At 38.1% G+C, this 14,280-nt stretch overlaps 1 protein-coding gene across 4 annotated transcripts in view; it reads right to left on the bottom strand.

The window, feature by feature from the left end:
• Nucleotides 1-14,280, bottom strand: part of HEATR5B (HEAT repeat containing 5B) — a 64,670-nt gene that overhangs the window by 15,051 nt on the left and 35,339 nt on the right. For all 4 annotated transcript variants that reach the window (XM_068399028.1, XM_068399037.1, XM_068399047.1 and 1 more), the window contains 8 exons: nucleotides 11,948-12,199; nucleotides 9,719-9,900; nucleotides 8,551-8,619; nucleotides 6,182-6,361; nucleotides 4,701-4,938; nucleotides 3,812-4,072; nucleotides 2,705-2,832; nucleotides 2,375-2,519 (listed from right to left, as the gene is read on the bottom strand). In XM_068399028.1, coding sequence (XP_068255129.1) covers nucleotides 2,375-2,519; nucleotides 2,705-2,832; nucleotides 3,812-4,072; nucleotides 4,701-4,938; nucleotides 6,182-6,361; nucleotides 8,551-8,619; nucleotides 9,719-9,900; nucleotides 11,948-12,199 — 1,455 coding nt within the window. The remainder of the gene's footprint in view (nucleotides 1-2,374; nucleotides 2,520-2,704; nucleotides 2,833-3,811; nucleotides 4,073-4,700; nucleotides 4,939-6,181; nucleotides 6,362-8,550; nucleotides 8,620-9,718; nucleotides 9,901-11,947; nucleotides 12,200-14,280) is intronic.

Here is a 14,280-nt window from a genome sequence, read left to right as displayed (position 1 = left end):
GCACAGGGCTATTCCATCCCAAGTGCAGGATTTTGCATTTGTCTTTGCTGAACTTCAGAAGGTTCTCAGTCCTGCAGCTTGAGATTCCCCTGAAAGGTAGCACTGCCCTCCAGTGTATCCACCACTTGCACAATTTGGCATCACAATCTTGAGCACCACAGCTTTTCAAAGATGACTGCCACAGCCTTAGCATGTCATCAGCCAGCTCCCTCAGATGCATCCCACCTGGTCCCAGGGTATGTGCAGCTTTTACCTAAACAGTCCCTAACCTGATGCTCATCTACAGTAGGTAGCAATTCTCTCCCATAAATTTGCTCACTAGACAGAGACACAGAAGGACTAAGCAAAGAAGATAATAGTGCCTCAGTTTTCCCCCAACGTGTTTTGTCATTAGACCACCCAATCCATTCAGCAGCAGGCCCAAATTTCCTTGGTATTTTTGCTGCCAACGTATCTATAAGAGCCCTTCTTGTCACACTTAACATGCATCACCAGTCTCAGCTCCAGACAAATCATGGCTTTCCTAATTCCACTCCTCCATACGTGAGCAGACATCTTCAGTAGTCTTCCTGGGCAGCTTGCCCCCACTTCCACCATCCATACACTTCCTTGTCACATCTGAGCTCAGTCAGAAGTCCCTGTTCAGCCAAGTCAGCCTCCTGCCACGCTTTTTTGGCATTCTGCACTTTTGTATGAGCTATTTTTTGCCACCAAAGATGAACTGTCTCTCTTTCCTTTGCACTTCTGGGAAGCTTACAGCAAGATCTCATCTGCAAGCTCCCTGCACAAGCCCAAGTCTGCTACGTCAGCCCAAAGCTTTTGCTCTGCTACTTGCTGTCTTCATTTCCCTCAGGATCATGAACTTCACTATCTCGTGGCTGCTACGGCCACAGCTACCATTAACCTTCACAACCATTTCTTCTGTATTAGTGAGGAGCAGATCCACAGAGCACCTCCCTTATTTGGACTGTCCAGCATCCTCACTGAAAAAAATCTGTGCCTGATACACTTCTGAAAGCTTCCGAATGTTAGCATCCTGCAGTGTTGCCCTTCCACCACGTCTGGAAGGTAAAAGTCTCTCATTGGACTCCCATAGCTTGTGATTGGAAGGCTTCTTCCAGTTGGTTTAATATGGCTTCACCTACCACCTCTTCTTGATTAGGCAGTCTGTGGCAAAAAAGAGTTCCTGACGGGTATCACCCTTCACTTCCTCTTAGCAGGATCAGTTATGAGCTGTCGAAAAGGGATGGCTGGCCCAGATACCTACCCTGACAGCTTGTTCCTCTTCTCCTCTTGCCAAATCCCTATAGTGTTCTCCAACTAGATGTCTAGAGATAAAGCCTTTTGTTGCTGGAAGCTACAACCTTGCAGCCTCCACCTTCATTGGAGTCTCATCCTCCAGGGCCGCATTCCAGCATAGCCTATGGCTGTCCCTCCTTCTGTGACACATGGCGCTTGGGCTCCTGCACCTGCAGGATCTCTGTGAAGAACATGTCATTCTCCCATTTGCTTTTCCTGACCCTACACAATCTGCTCACCTTCACATGCATTTCCTTCACATCTCACAGGTGAGACACTAATGTCACCTTCAGCCCTGGCTGCAGAAACAAGCACCTGGAGGAGAGTCACATCAGGACTTTCATCTGAATGTCAAGTCAGGTCATTAGACCTCTGATTGTTCCTCAGTCAGCAGACTGTGTCTTGCTGTATGTGAATGCCATCACTATGCTGACTCTAGCAGTCTCGTACAGTCTTGAGCAACACTTCTGGGCTGCATGAGCATGCCTTTCCATGCCAACAGTCTTGCTCCTGTTTGCACACCCTGTTCCCAGAGCTCCTGGTTGCTGCCATGCCCCGAATGTCCATGAAGTAAGAACCCAGATGCAAGTCTGCTTCACTTCCTGGCAAGATCTTCTGGGCAGGCAACTTTTCACACTGATTCCAGAGGCAGTTCACTCACCTCATGAATGCCAGTTGTGCCAGGGATGCACAAGACCCTACATCGGGAGCTGAACCATTAAACTTCAGAAAAAAGGTAAATGAAGTGCTAGAGGTAGTCAATAGAGAAATAATGAAACTGAGCAAGGTACACCAGTGGTGTGGTGGCTACAAGTTTCATAATATTCAAGAAAAAAGAATGAAAACCAGGACATTACAAGAATAACTGCTAGAATGATCAGAGGGAGAAAAACTACATCTTACAAGAGTTAAGAAATCAGCAGGTAAGATTACGAATACCTCAAGAGTATCCGTGGAATACACAGCATTTTCCTCCTCAGTGTAACCATACTCTAATGTATTTGAGTTCCTTTCCCAATATGAAAACCTGTTGCTTATTTACTCTGCAAAGCAAGCCGTGTTTTCAAAATCTTACTTAGGGTGTTCCTTTTTTCCTGCAAATAATCTTGAGCTGCTCTTACTATCTGCTGGACAACTCCTGTAACCAGTAGCTGGACTGAAGGAGGATCCCAGGTCAGGAGGAGTCGGTGAAGCACACTCAAGAGTTCAACGCCAAGGAGCTACAGTAAAACAAAATACATATTAAAAAATTAATTAGGACTTAACAATTTCTAATTCTTATGTCACTTGCTTATGCTGAGCAAATACTTTTCTCACGCAAAAATAATTACAGCTTTTGTAATTATCACAGATGAAAGACCAAGACCTAGAAAAAGCTGATTGTTACAACTTGCTCATACAGTACCTGGTCCTCTGCAATATGGATCCTGGCACAAGGGGAATCCAGTAAAGTATGAAGTGCTTGTAAACAAGATGTAACATGCTCAACAGGCTCTTCAGGTCGCGGGGAACACAGAAACTGTATACTAACACCTGAAAAGAGCAATAATTAAAAATAATGTTCACATCATCATAAAAATCAAGTTTTCTTTTTTACATTTCTTTGTAAGTATAGCAGGTTCTTAACAACTTCAGAAAGATACATTTTTTTTTTCAATTCTTCTTCCTTTAAAGGAAAAGAGAGTTTATCTATTAGAAATAGCAGAATTGTATTCGCTTTCTCGTCTGCATCAGGTCTTCCTCCAAATTTGGCAGAAAAAATGATGAACAGTGACAGCAAGCAACTTAGATTACTGAATAGAAATCCACACTTTGTTCTAATGATCTGTAAGTCAGACTCCTGAATCCTCAATTGTAAATTGAGTTTTATTCTATTGAACTCTTTTAAATGTAAAGATAACTGAGATGAAGTTAAGCCTCAAAAATTATGCAATATTCATATTATACATATGGCACTTAATTCTGGTTTTAAATTATCTGTGTACCTCAGCAAACTGTTGGCATTCCTCAGAATAAGTGTTCACATCCACCTCTTAAAGCTGTTAGGTAACAACAAAGGGAAACAGCAAGTGCTACTCACAGACGAAAAACTGATGCAAAAGCTACTCCATGTGACTTGTCAAATATCAGCCTCTACAGAACTCTGTTTTTATGAGGGTGTGTATTTTAATAACCTTGCAGCTTTTGTGTCTTTGAAGCGTAACATTTTGTATCATCTGAATTATAGTACAGCGTAGAACAGTTGCTACTCATTTTATTCAATTACATAAACTAGATATACAACTCGCCTATAAAAATTACAATAATCACACCAACAAATATTCTGTCAAAGCTATAAAGAACACAGGAGGCAGAGAGATACGGAGAGAAGGAAACATATTTTGAAACATTACTGTCCAGACATGGGATCCATTTTAAACTTCCCAGATTTCAAGCAAAGTATCTTTTCTTATTCCAATACAATTTCATACCATAATGTGCTGGTCCTGAACTCTAAACTTGTAACTCTTACCCAAAATTAAATGCATTCGATCTTTGTTTATCTCCGGCAAAGATTTAGTGGTAGATGGAGTTCCAGGTGTCTGGTTTAACATAATGGATGTAGCACGTTTCTGTGAATTGGGAATTGCTGCAGCAGTCTCTTCTGTTGTCTCTGAAGCATTAAACCCTGTACTGTTTAGCCAAAGCGCCACTGCATGTAGTATGGGAGCCCAGGAGTTTCGGTAATGCAGTCTAGCTGTATCAATTGTTTCTGGAGTGTAAAATGCTCCCCCTGTTAAATTAGCAAAGCAAAGGTAAATTCTGAAATTCTCTGCAAATAACTCTAAATTTATTAGTTTATTTCATCTGAGTGTATTTGATCATGACATATTCAGATGTAATCCTTGTTAGTGGCAGTGCATCCCAATTCTCCTTGTGAAGGAGCAACATTAGTACCTCTCATAAGAAAGTGCAATGGCCACAACAGAACAGTAAGCAGAGAGCAAGAAAGGCAGGCAAAGCCATCACGTCTTGCAGCATTTTTCGTATAGAACACTCATTCTTAAATCAGTAAAATATTATAAGATAGTATCCACTCTAATCTCAAGGGCTGTGTTTTTCTTCTAGCAAACATTTTTTGCATTTGGTATCAAAGTATTAGAGGTGTAGAAGTATTCTTAATTCTACAATGACATGGTTTTAATGATCTCTGTGATTCAGATAAAGAATATCTTCATTGCATGTTGAAGGAGACAAGCACACTCAAACTTCAAATGTACGTTCCTGTTACACATAGGCAGAAATTTATCACTTGCATAAAAAACACGCCTGCTAAATACTGCAGAGAATAATTTTAAAGTCTCAACTAAGGGTTTCTTTCTGTTTTTCTCAACAACACAAAAAGAAGTTCCAGTGCTTACCATCTGGTGGAAGCTGAGTAGCAAATTCAGCAGGTAAAGTTAAAAGAGCATAATCTTTCAGTGCAGCTAACCAGAGACGGCTAAGTGCAGGCAGCTCAGGTTGTACCAGTGTTATCAAACTGTCTGGTGGCAACTCATTCACAGTACCAAAATCATCCTCATCCTCCTCTGTGCTCTTTAAAACACGCTTTGGTTTGGTCTCTGCTTCTTTCTTTATTTTCATGGCAACAACATACACCTAGAAGAAAAACAGATATGAAAGTACATGCTGTGAGATCCTAAAAAGAAAAAAAGCAACAGCCTTTCCCATGTGAAAGTAACAGATTCCATACACAGATGACTCACCGGAAAAAGACTGGGAAAAAGAGATTTGCAATACAATTACATTTTATTTAAATATTTTTTCTTTTATTTCTACCAGCGTATAACACTTAGGGGCATAAATAGCACTTTCCTAAAACAATCTGGCTACGCACTTTTTTCCTAAAAAAGTGTCAATTACCTCTGCTCTATGCAGACATACTGATCTAAATAACTGATTTTATTCAATCAATGCATCCTTATTGCAAAGATTTGTTTGACCTACATTAAGAGCTACTAGATAAATTAGAGTAATCGTCACCTTCTGGGAGCAGATTAGGTATCATAAATACATGCAAATGGCTTTAAATGTGTTACATGAGTATAAGAACATTTATATGTTTGTCTTTGCTAGATGCTACGAGAGGATAAGCAGAGATATCAGGAAAATACAGTAAAAATAAGCATTTTTAGAAAAGAAATAGAATAGAAGTAAGTGTCTTCACACAACAGATGCTCCATATCGAAGCTGAAAATTACAGTATGGGGTGATTACACAGCTGAAACGTTAATGCTTTCCTATGTAATTTCAAAAGTAACTTCCAAGAAAATTTAATGAAAAAAACCCAAACCTTAAAGTACTACTCTAAAAGAAACCAAAATACCATTTGTGTAATTATAGTAGTTATATGTAGAGCTCTACAGCATGCAGGTAACATTTCAGGAAGCAAGGCAGTGCTAACTCTGTCTTTTGTAAATAGTTGAAGATTTCTGGTATTCCAGCCATTCCCCAACAATATCTACATTAAGCCTGTAATTTATTATGAACACTTTGACAAACTCCTAGTTAATTAACTGCAGTATTTTACCAGAACGTATTTTAAGGTCGTTTAGTTTTTGGGGTTTTTTTAAGAGCAATTAGATGGGAGGAAAATCAAAATCTGATAGGGTATCAGTGTATAATACAGAAAAGTGCAGTAAAACAAAGAGCAATCAAGCATCACTGTAAATACAGATCAACAGAATGTCAGAAAAAGGAACAGAGAAAGATACAGAGATTAAAATATCCCAGGAGTAGAACTGCAACAGGTAAGGAGGAGGGCAGGTGGAAGGTGGTGTGAGGCTGCTATTATGCTGCAAAATCTTTTCAAACTTTTAAAGATTTAATGGTCAATGTTTACCTCAGCCCATGCTTTCAGAACTGCAAGTTTTTCCATAGTAGTTGCACTCTCTCGGTAAAGCTGGCTAGAAGATCCCTTTCCTGCTTGCACTTTATCCAGGGAAGAGACAAGAAGGTTGTGAACTCGGCGGAGATCATTCAGGTCACTTACAACCCCACTTCCTATCCAAGCGCTACATACCTAAACAACAAAGTTTAGAATCATTCTAAGCTAGCAAAAAACCCAACCACCTTATAAAGGAAAAAAAAATCTATAAGAAAACAAAAACCAAAACAACCACCACAAAAAACTTAGCAGATCTCTTCCTGCTTAATATCAAAACACGTGACGTTTTCTCCCCACCCATGATAACAGCATTGCTCAGGTGAGTGGCTACAAAAGCTATATTTGCAAAGCATACACAATGTAATGTAATAGATACATGGAAAATACTTTAAATAGTTTTTTTAATCCTCCATAAATAGGTGATTTTTTTTATTCTGTTCCCAAGTGTCTGGTTAAATCATTCAAGTAAAGGGTCATTGCATTCACTGTGATGAATGTAATGGACAGCGATCAATAAAAGTACATCTTTAAAAACACACACCTCTCAAATTACATATTAAGGCTCCATACTAATGAGAAGCTTTCAAGATCATTAATGTCAAGAAAACACCTAGAAATAAGTGAGATAAAAATCCTTAAACAGCCGGGCTCTGATCTGGAACCAACAGTTCCACATTCTAGAACAATCAATACCAGACATGGTGCACAGATGTTGGGTGTCTCCCCCCCTTTTCTTTCTTTTGAATTAAATGACCCAAACAGGTACTTTAAATCCAAACATCACACAGATCAGCTGCTTCTGTCTAGTGCCATACATTGGCATTCATCCTCTGAAACACATTCATGGCCCAGGGCACCACACAGTCAATAAAGAATTCCGGTGCAGCTGCTTTTCTACAAAAAGAAAAAGGGACGAATTCTTTCAGAAGAGCTGCTTTGATTCTGGTGGTGATTCTACAAGGATGAGGAACAGAAGCAAAAAAACTCACAGACCTCAAGTAGTCCAGGTTTTACAAACTCTTTTTTCATGGCATTTTTGTCCTACCTCAAATTTATTTATTTTGCTTTTAGAGAACCAGTTCCATGAAAGCCTTTGGGGAAGGGCCTCTCATGATCTGGAATGATGGACATATTTAAAGTAAAGTAAACACAAACACAAAAAGTGCCCTGAAGGTGCACAGGAGAAGGCTGCTGAAAATCTGCCACAAATCTGTAATTCATTCACAGTAGGACTAAGACCAGCTTCACTCCTGCTGCTGGGCAAGTCAACAGCTGTTTCAGTAATGACTTAAAACTATAACAACGTCAAACTCATTCAGTGCAGCTCATCTCTGTCCACGTAACTTTTGGAGAGTGAGTTAAATATCCAAAGCTGATCTCCAACCATTTGATCCTGTAAGTGCACACATCCACTTTGAAACTGGTTGAATAGGGAAGATTTTGACAAGTTATAAGAAATGTTACATGTTTTCACACAAACTGCCTCTTCATCTAGCTTTAAATGCACAGAAACTTTCTGTAAGGTGAGCATATTCTTTCCTACGTATAGATACCAAATTATGCTATATTTGATCTATCCTTACAAATTTTGCTAGAATTTAAGAGTATAAAACAACATAACATCACCGTCCTGCTGGACCAAGACTTACTAAACAAAACTCACATATACAAAGTTATCGTATTAAAACTGATGTCTGAATAGCTAATTAAACTGCTGTTTTAAACTACAGCAGTAATTTAGTTGCGTAAACCACATACCAGATACTACTACAACTATGTTGCTGATAGCTGATTTAAACTACAGTAGCACAAGATCACATACAAGAAAACATACGCAAAAAAAAAAATCTTTCACTGAATTTTCACCGAGAGGTTGTTACTATGACTGTAATGAGCATGCTCAGATAATCTGAAAACTAAAACGGAGTATTAATCTGAATGGAAGTTTAGTGTTTAAAGGTAAATTGTCAGTAATCCAAATATTTGACCAGATGGAAAGACATGTCAATAAATACATTACTATTGGTCTCATTAAGCAAGGTTTTTTTTCTTTTTTTTTTTCTTTTAGCAACAAATACAGAATTGACATGAAACACAATTAGTTTCAGAAAGACTAATATTTTCTGATGTAGCTCCCTAAAAGTACTTCTGCACTTCTGAGGAACAAAATATATTACTAGAAGACTCAAAAGATGTTGCAAAAACATGACGGCTTAGGTTTACAAAATTTTCCAGCCATTTGCTACTACTTCTCTTCTGCATCTTTCTTCCAAAGAGAAGGAAAATCAATTTGGCTTATAGTATCTGAACATTTTTCTTTGTACCTGGCAGGCCTTTGCAGTTATATCAGAAGGTGTATCTTGGGAAAAAGCTGGTCTCAGAGCAGCTCCAACCTGTTGACAGGAAGAAAAATTCAAAAATCCAATTAAAACAATAGTGACACAACATTCTTCATCTCACCTTGTTTAAGGCTCAAGCACATATACAGAACAAGCAAGACAAGATTGCCAGTTTTGGCATTACAGTTACATCCCAAACTTATCCTTGCTGTCTAGCAGACATTTGCAATAGTATTCTTTAAACAACAAAGTCCTAAACCAGTTTTTTCCTGCTTGCCCATTCCCTTTTTAAGTCTCAACTACCTTTGTCCAGTATGTGGTACTATCTTTCTTCTGTTAATGAGTATCTTTTAATCAGAAAAGTATTACAGATGCAATTCATGCTAAGGCTCAAGAAGCCAATGGCTTCTGGATGTCCAAAGGAATAATGGTATGAAATCAAATGTTTATGGTTGAATTTGCATCAAGTTCCCAAAATGACAAATACTGGAAAAAAAAAAGTCTTTTAGGCAGTTGTTATAAGGCAGCATTTTTCTGAAACGAAAGGGACCAAGTCAAAGAGACAGAAGCAATGGCTACAGCAGTACAGAAGGAAGAAGGAAAAGGTAGGAAGTGAAAAGGATGAAAGACTGTCTTTAAAAAGTATTTGCAAAGATCTTAAAGACACAGTTGAGACAGAAGAGGTGAGAGTTAAGCTATGCAAAAAAACCCAAACAATACTACCCCAAAATAAATCTTCAGCTGCCCACCTCCCATTCCTATACTTTTGTAGTTTTCATTTAAACAGAAGTATATTCATTAACTCCCAAGAAAACAGATTTATTAGATTCAATCTGCAACTGCATCAGTGTTATTTTCCAATTCCCAATTCTACAAATGAAATGCCACTCTTGCCAAAAATTAAATGTAACTTGTAATATTTGGCTTTCAAGAATCAATAGCTGCTGAATTTTTACTTTCATCAGCTACTAAATTACAAAATAGGAAGAGGTAAAAAAATAAAGTTTGAAGAGGTAAATAAGAGTCTCTTCAGTATGTTTTCACACACAAAAATCTCTTCACAGGTCTTTTGAAGTTACAAAATGTTCTCAAAGCTAATACTGGCATATTGGCATAAATATACAATTTCCTGCACTTATAAAGGAGGTCTCACATTAGCCTGATACTGCTCCAGTATCACATGGCCTGGAAACTCTGGCTCGGGAACTGATGCAAATTTCTTGATAATGTCTTCAAGAGCCTGAAGACCAGCCATTCGTAATTGGTTGCTGTGATCAGTCGCAGCCATGAATGCCATTCGAATAAGGTCAGAGAGATGCAGTACTAAGAAGTCATCTGAGAACAAAACAGAAAAAACTACTTAGTAACTTCAAAGATAGTTAACATGACAGATATTTTTAACATTTTCCACACTGACATGTACAAATTTTACCTATTGTTTTTCAAAGGTCCACATTTAGGGTATGGAAGAAGGCAGAAAAGAATGTAACCTATTTTTCTTTCTTTTTTTCCCCTCCTTAAAGTGATACAAGGGCTTTTATTCCTAAGACAACCTTAAAAATTAAGCACAAATTTGAAATAAAATTAAATAGATGATACACAGAAATTGCACTAAATAGAGTATGTAAATGTTGCTGAGTAGCTTAGAAGAGATTAGAACATTTAGTAAAGCTAATTTTAGCGATCCTCCCCCAACCCTACAGAAAATCTTCAAGGCAATGCCTGTTTCAGTCCTATGCTTATAGTGACCCCTGCTGATAAAGGAAACCTCGTCAAGTTCAAACACCTAAAAATTTGAGTATGCCTCTAGTTCTGCTCCCAAAAGCCACATCCAAGGCTAAGTAAGCAGCAGACAACACGCAGAAAAGAACAATACATAACTCAGTAACATTTCTGAAAGGATTATTCTTCTCTATTTATTCATTTTATTTCTTTCCTTACTCTCAATTTGAAAATACCAGACGTTGTACAACTAACATGAAATTAAATTACTTAAAAACATAATAGCCAGGGTGACTAACAAAAACCATAAATTATGAAAGCTCTACATATTTTCAAGTCTCAAGGTAAAAAAGAAAAGTTTATTTTTTAGCTGAAACTTTTCAGAGGCATGTCAGTAAAGAATGACTGGAGAAAACTTAAACTATGAAGTGGTAAAGTCTGCACTTACTTTTTCAGACCATCGCAGATGTTAGTAAAATTTAAATATTTTGGAAGTTGAAGTTGAGGGGGTAGGAGCTTGCTGAGCTTTCCTTTTTACAAGGATACCAAACTCATCAAGTTCACTTTAAATAAATTCAGAGATGTAAACTCTCAGAATTATTAAATGTAATCCTCTGCAGGACCCTATACAGCAGCAGTTCTTTCATGATTTTCTCTACAATACAACGCCACCTCAAAATAAACTTTCCCTTTTAGTCTTCAAACAGTGACCTCAGCCTCAAATCAAATCAGAAACAAGATTCTCACAAAACCAATGCACAGTGCTGGAACCAGACTGCATCAAAGCAACACAAGCAAAGACTTGATAAATGTCCCTATCATAACAGACACCCTCAACAACATAGACACTAAAATCTATTAATCCTAGGCATTCTAGGATGCTCATGATATTCATCCTACATACACAAAGTCCTCACAAGCACTACATAGCTGAAAGTAAACAATCACTATGCACCAGAACCAATACACACGGACAACTCAAGGACAAGAAACCTCCTACTCTATGTTAGAAAAACGTTTCTTCACAAAACGATGTCATCTCTGGCCTCTCAGTTTTGATCCTCTAACTCATAAAAGTATCTTCAAAACATGAGCTCTAAAACTAATATTCATCACTCTCATGGATACCAAAAGAATTAACTTTATAAAGCAGCTGGGTCCACATCTTATTGTAACTCCCTCCCACATCCCTCTCTCCGCAACCAATGTCACAGCAATAATTCCTTGGCCTTATCTCTTTTTTCTTTCCTAGCATCCCTTCCGTCTGGAGATGCTAAAATGATCTCTGAAGTCTCATTGATGTCATTACGTTAAACTTGGAAACTGTTCCCAGCTCACCCTTCGCTAGACATTTACTGCTTCTATTTTAGACTGGAGAAAAGGTTTGCAAGTCTAAGGGTTTTTCTTCCAAGCAGATCAGTCTGTCAGAATTTATAACCTCCAGCAAACCTCATTCTTTGTGTTCATGGTACGGTAACTACAGTAGTTACACAACTACAGTTTTATTGACTTTTGCTGACCATTTCCTTTGGGTTTAACCACTTGAATGAACGGAAAACTACTTATATTTTTTTCTTAGTTGTGTAATCTTAAGCTGTAAAGGGTGTCAAAAAATAAAAAAAAATTAAACCAAAACAAAACATGCACGTTCTGTAATTACTTTTTGGGTTTTTAAGTCTGGCTGAACGAGCCAGTGCCAGATCGAAGTGCGCCTTGTTCGCGTTCTCACACAGCATGATAACTCGGCACAGGCAGTCTGCTGCAAACACACGAGTTGCCCAACGAGGTGCTACAGAAGGCTTGGATTTATCCTCTTCACCCAAGGTGGTAAACATCGTATCATCATCCATCTCATCCTTCTTCTCTGATTCCTCATCCTTCCCTCCTCCCAAAGGAGCAGCAGTGCTCATGTCTACAACGGAGAACAATTAAAAAGAAAAAATCCCACTGTTACAATCCACAGAAGACAGCTAAGGACATGTTCAAGCCTTTCCTTACACTCAGATTCAAAATAGACTAATTGTTCTGTTGAAACAACAACATTTGAAAAACGTAGAAAGGCATAGGAATAGCAGTAGACGAGATATTTTTCACCTCTAATCTAGGATGGATTACCCTTTATTTGGCTTAAATGAAATAATTTCCCATAATGTTAATTCTTGACAGATACCAACTATAGCTGAATCCCATATCTAAACTTCTCAGCTTTGAAAATTAACCTATTAAATTGCCAATAAACAGGGTAAGGAGATTACCAGGCTCAGAATCAAAGAATCAGCTCCCATTTCAAGTAAAAGCTAGAGCACACGTTGAACTGAAACAAAACAACAAAGTTCCATGCCATGAGACATGTATGCAGCCAAGTAGCCAGTTTACAGCACCCACAAATGTGCTTAACGTTCAAAAAATTATTTTCTCTGAATGTGACTATAAGACTCCATTTCAGAAAATAAAATTACTTCAGGGATCACATTAAAAAAAAAAATCCAAATAGGGACAAAAACCAACTCACCAAACATGCATATACACTTCTACTATTCAGAAATGAGAACATAAAATCTCAACGACAAGGTCTATACCAAGATATGGACAAAAATTACTCTGGCAATAATTAAAGGAGAAGGAGAAGAAATTATTGCAAGGGTAACCTACCCCAACTAAGGCATGCTTCTTAGAAAGTCTGAATTTAAGCAGCTGAAGAGTCAAGACATTCAATAAAGACAGAAAAAGGCTATGGCAAATCAAACATGGATGAAGCCAATTCACAACAAGAGTGTTTTGAAAAGGCATCCAGGACCTTGTGCAGCTGATTTGTAAACTTCTGTTTAAAAAGCAAACCAGATTTTGTTCATGTGCCAAAGGAGTTCAAAATGAAATTTCTGGCTTAGTAAAGTACAGCTGAGAGAAATTAATTTAAATATGGTTCTCTCAGAGATTATTTCACCTAGTAATAAATAAATAAATAAATAAAAACATAAGAGATTGAACAACCCTGTTAAAAACTTTAAAACCCATCCCATATGAAATAAGAAAAGGACATGCTAATTTCAAACTCAGGAAATGAGATCTTTCTCGTTGGGTAGATGTATGGTAACTACATTGCATGAAGAAATCATTGGTAGCATTATTCATCAGTAAACACAAAGCTGGCAACATTTAGAAAGAGCTTCAGGATGAACTCACAGTATGCCAATAAACAAGTATAAATGCAAGGGAAATTAGCAGAATCTGCGTCACAACCATCCTACAAGCTGAAAAACAGGAATAAGGTCTCAGAGGACAAGATCTGTGCAAACAAGTCTGCACAGCTGAACAACAAGCAAAAGTTTCATCACTATGGTAACCCATCATCACATCAGTAACTCACAAAACCTCATAAAAGAAAGCTCAGAGCATGTACAGCACTCTTCCTTCTGTATGGTCCTGATGTATAAAGGCTAAAAAGAGTATGTGTGCTTTCACTAAGATACTGAAATATCAGAGAAATAATCACACAGCTTCTCTGCTGGAAATCCTACTTTAAGGCAGCCAGCTTTTTAATCGTAAAAGCAGTATTTTAAAACTTAACAAAACATTGATGATTTCTTTTTTCTAAGCAAGTTTTAATGCCTCGAAAAGCAAATCTTGTGGTGACATGGCACACCAGAGAGAATTGAGTCGGACAATGGGACTCATTTCAAAAACAGTCTCATAGACAACTGGGCCAAAGAGCATGGCATCGAATGGGTATATCACATCCCCTATCATGCACCAGCATCTGGGAAAGTTGAACGGTATAATGGGCTGTTAAAAACTACCCTGAAAGCAATGGGGGGTGGAACCTTTAAAAACTGGGATAAGCATTTGGCACAAGCTACCTGGCTAGTTAACACCAGGGGATCTATCAACCGAGCTGGCCCTGCTCAGTCAGATCTTTTACATACAGTAGAAGGGGATAAAGTCCCTGTGGTGCATGAAAGGAATCTGTTGGGAAAAACTGTTTGGGTTCTTCCT

The sequence above is a fragment of the Nyctibius grandis genome, chromosome 1, assembly GCF_013368605.1.
Source record: "Nyctibius grandis isolate bNycGra1 chromosome 1, bNycGra1.pri, whole genome shotgun sequence".
Taxonomy (NCBI): Eukaryota; Metazoa; Chordata; class Aves; order Nyctibiiformes; family Nyctibiidae; genus Nyctibius; species Nyctibius grandis.
The sequence above is the reverse complement of the archived record's forward strand: the minus strand, read 5'-3'. Positions and strand labels throughout refer to the sequence as shown.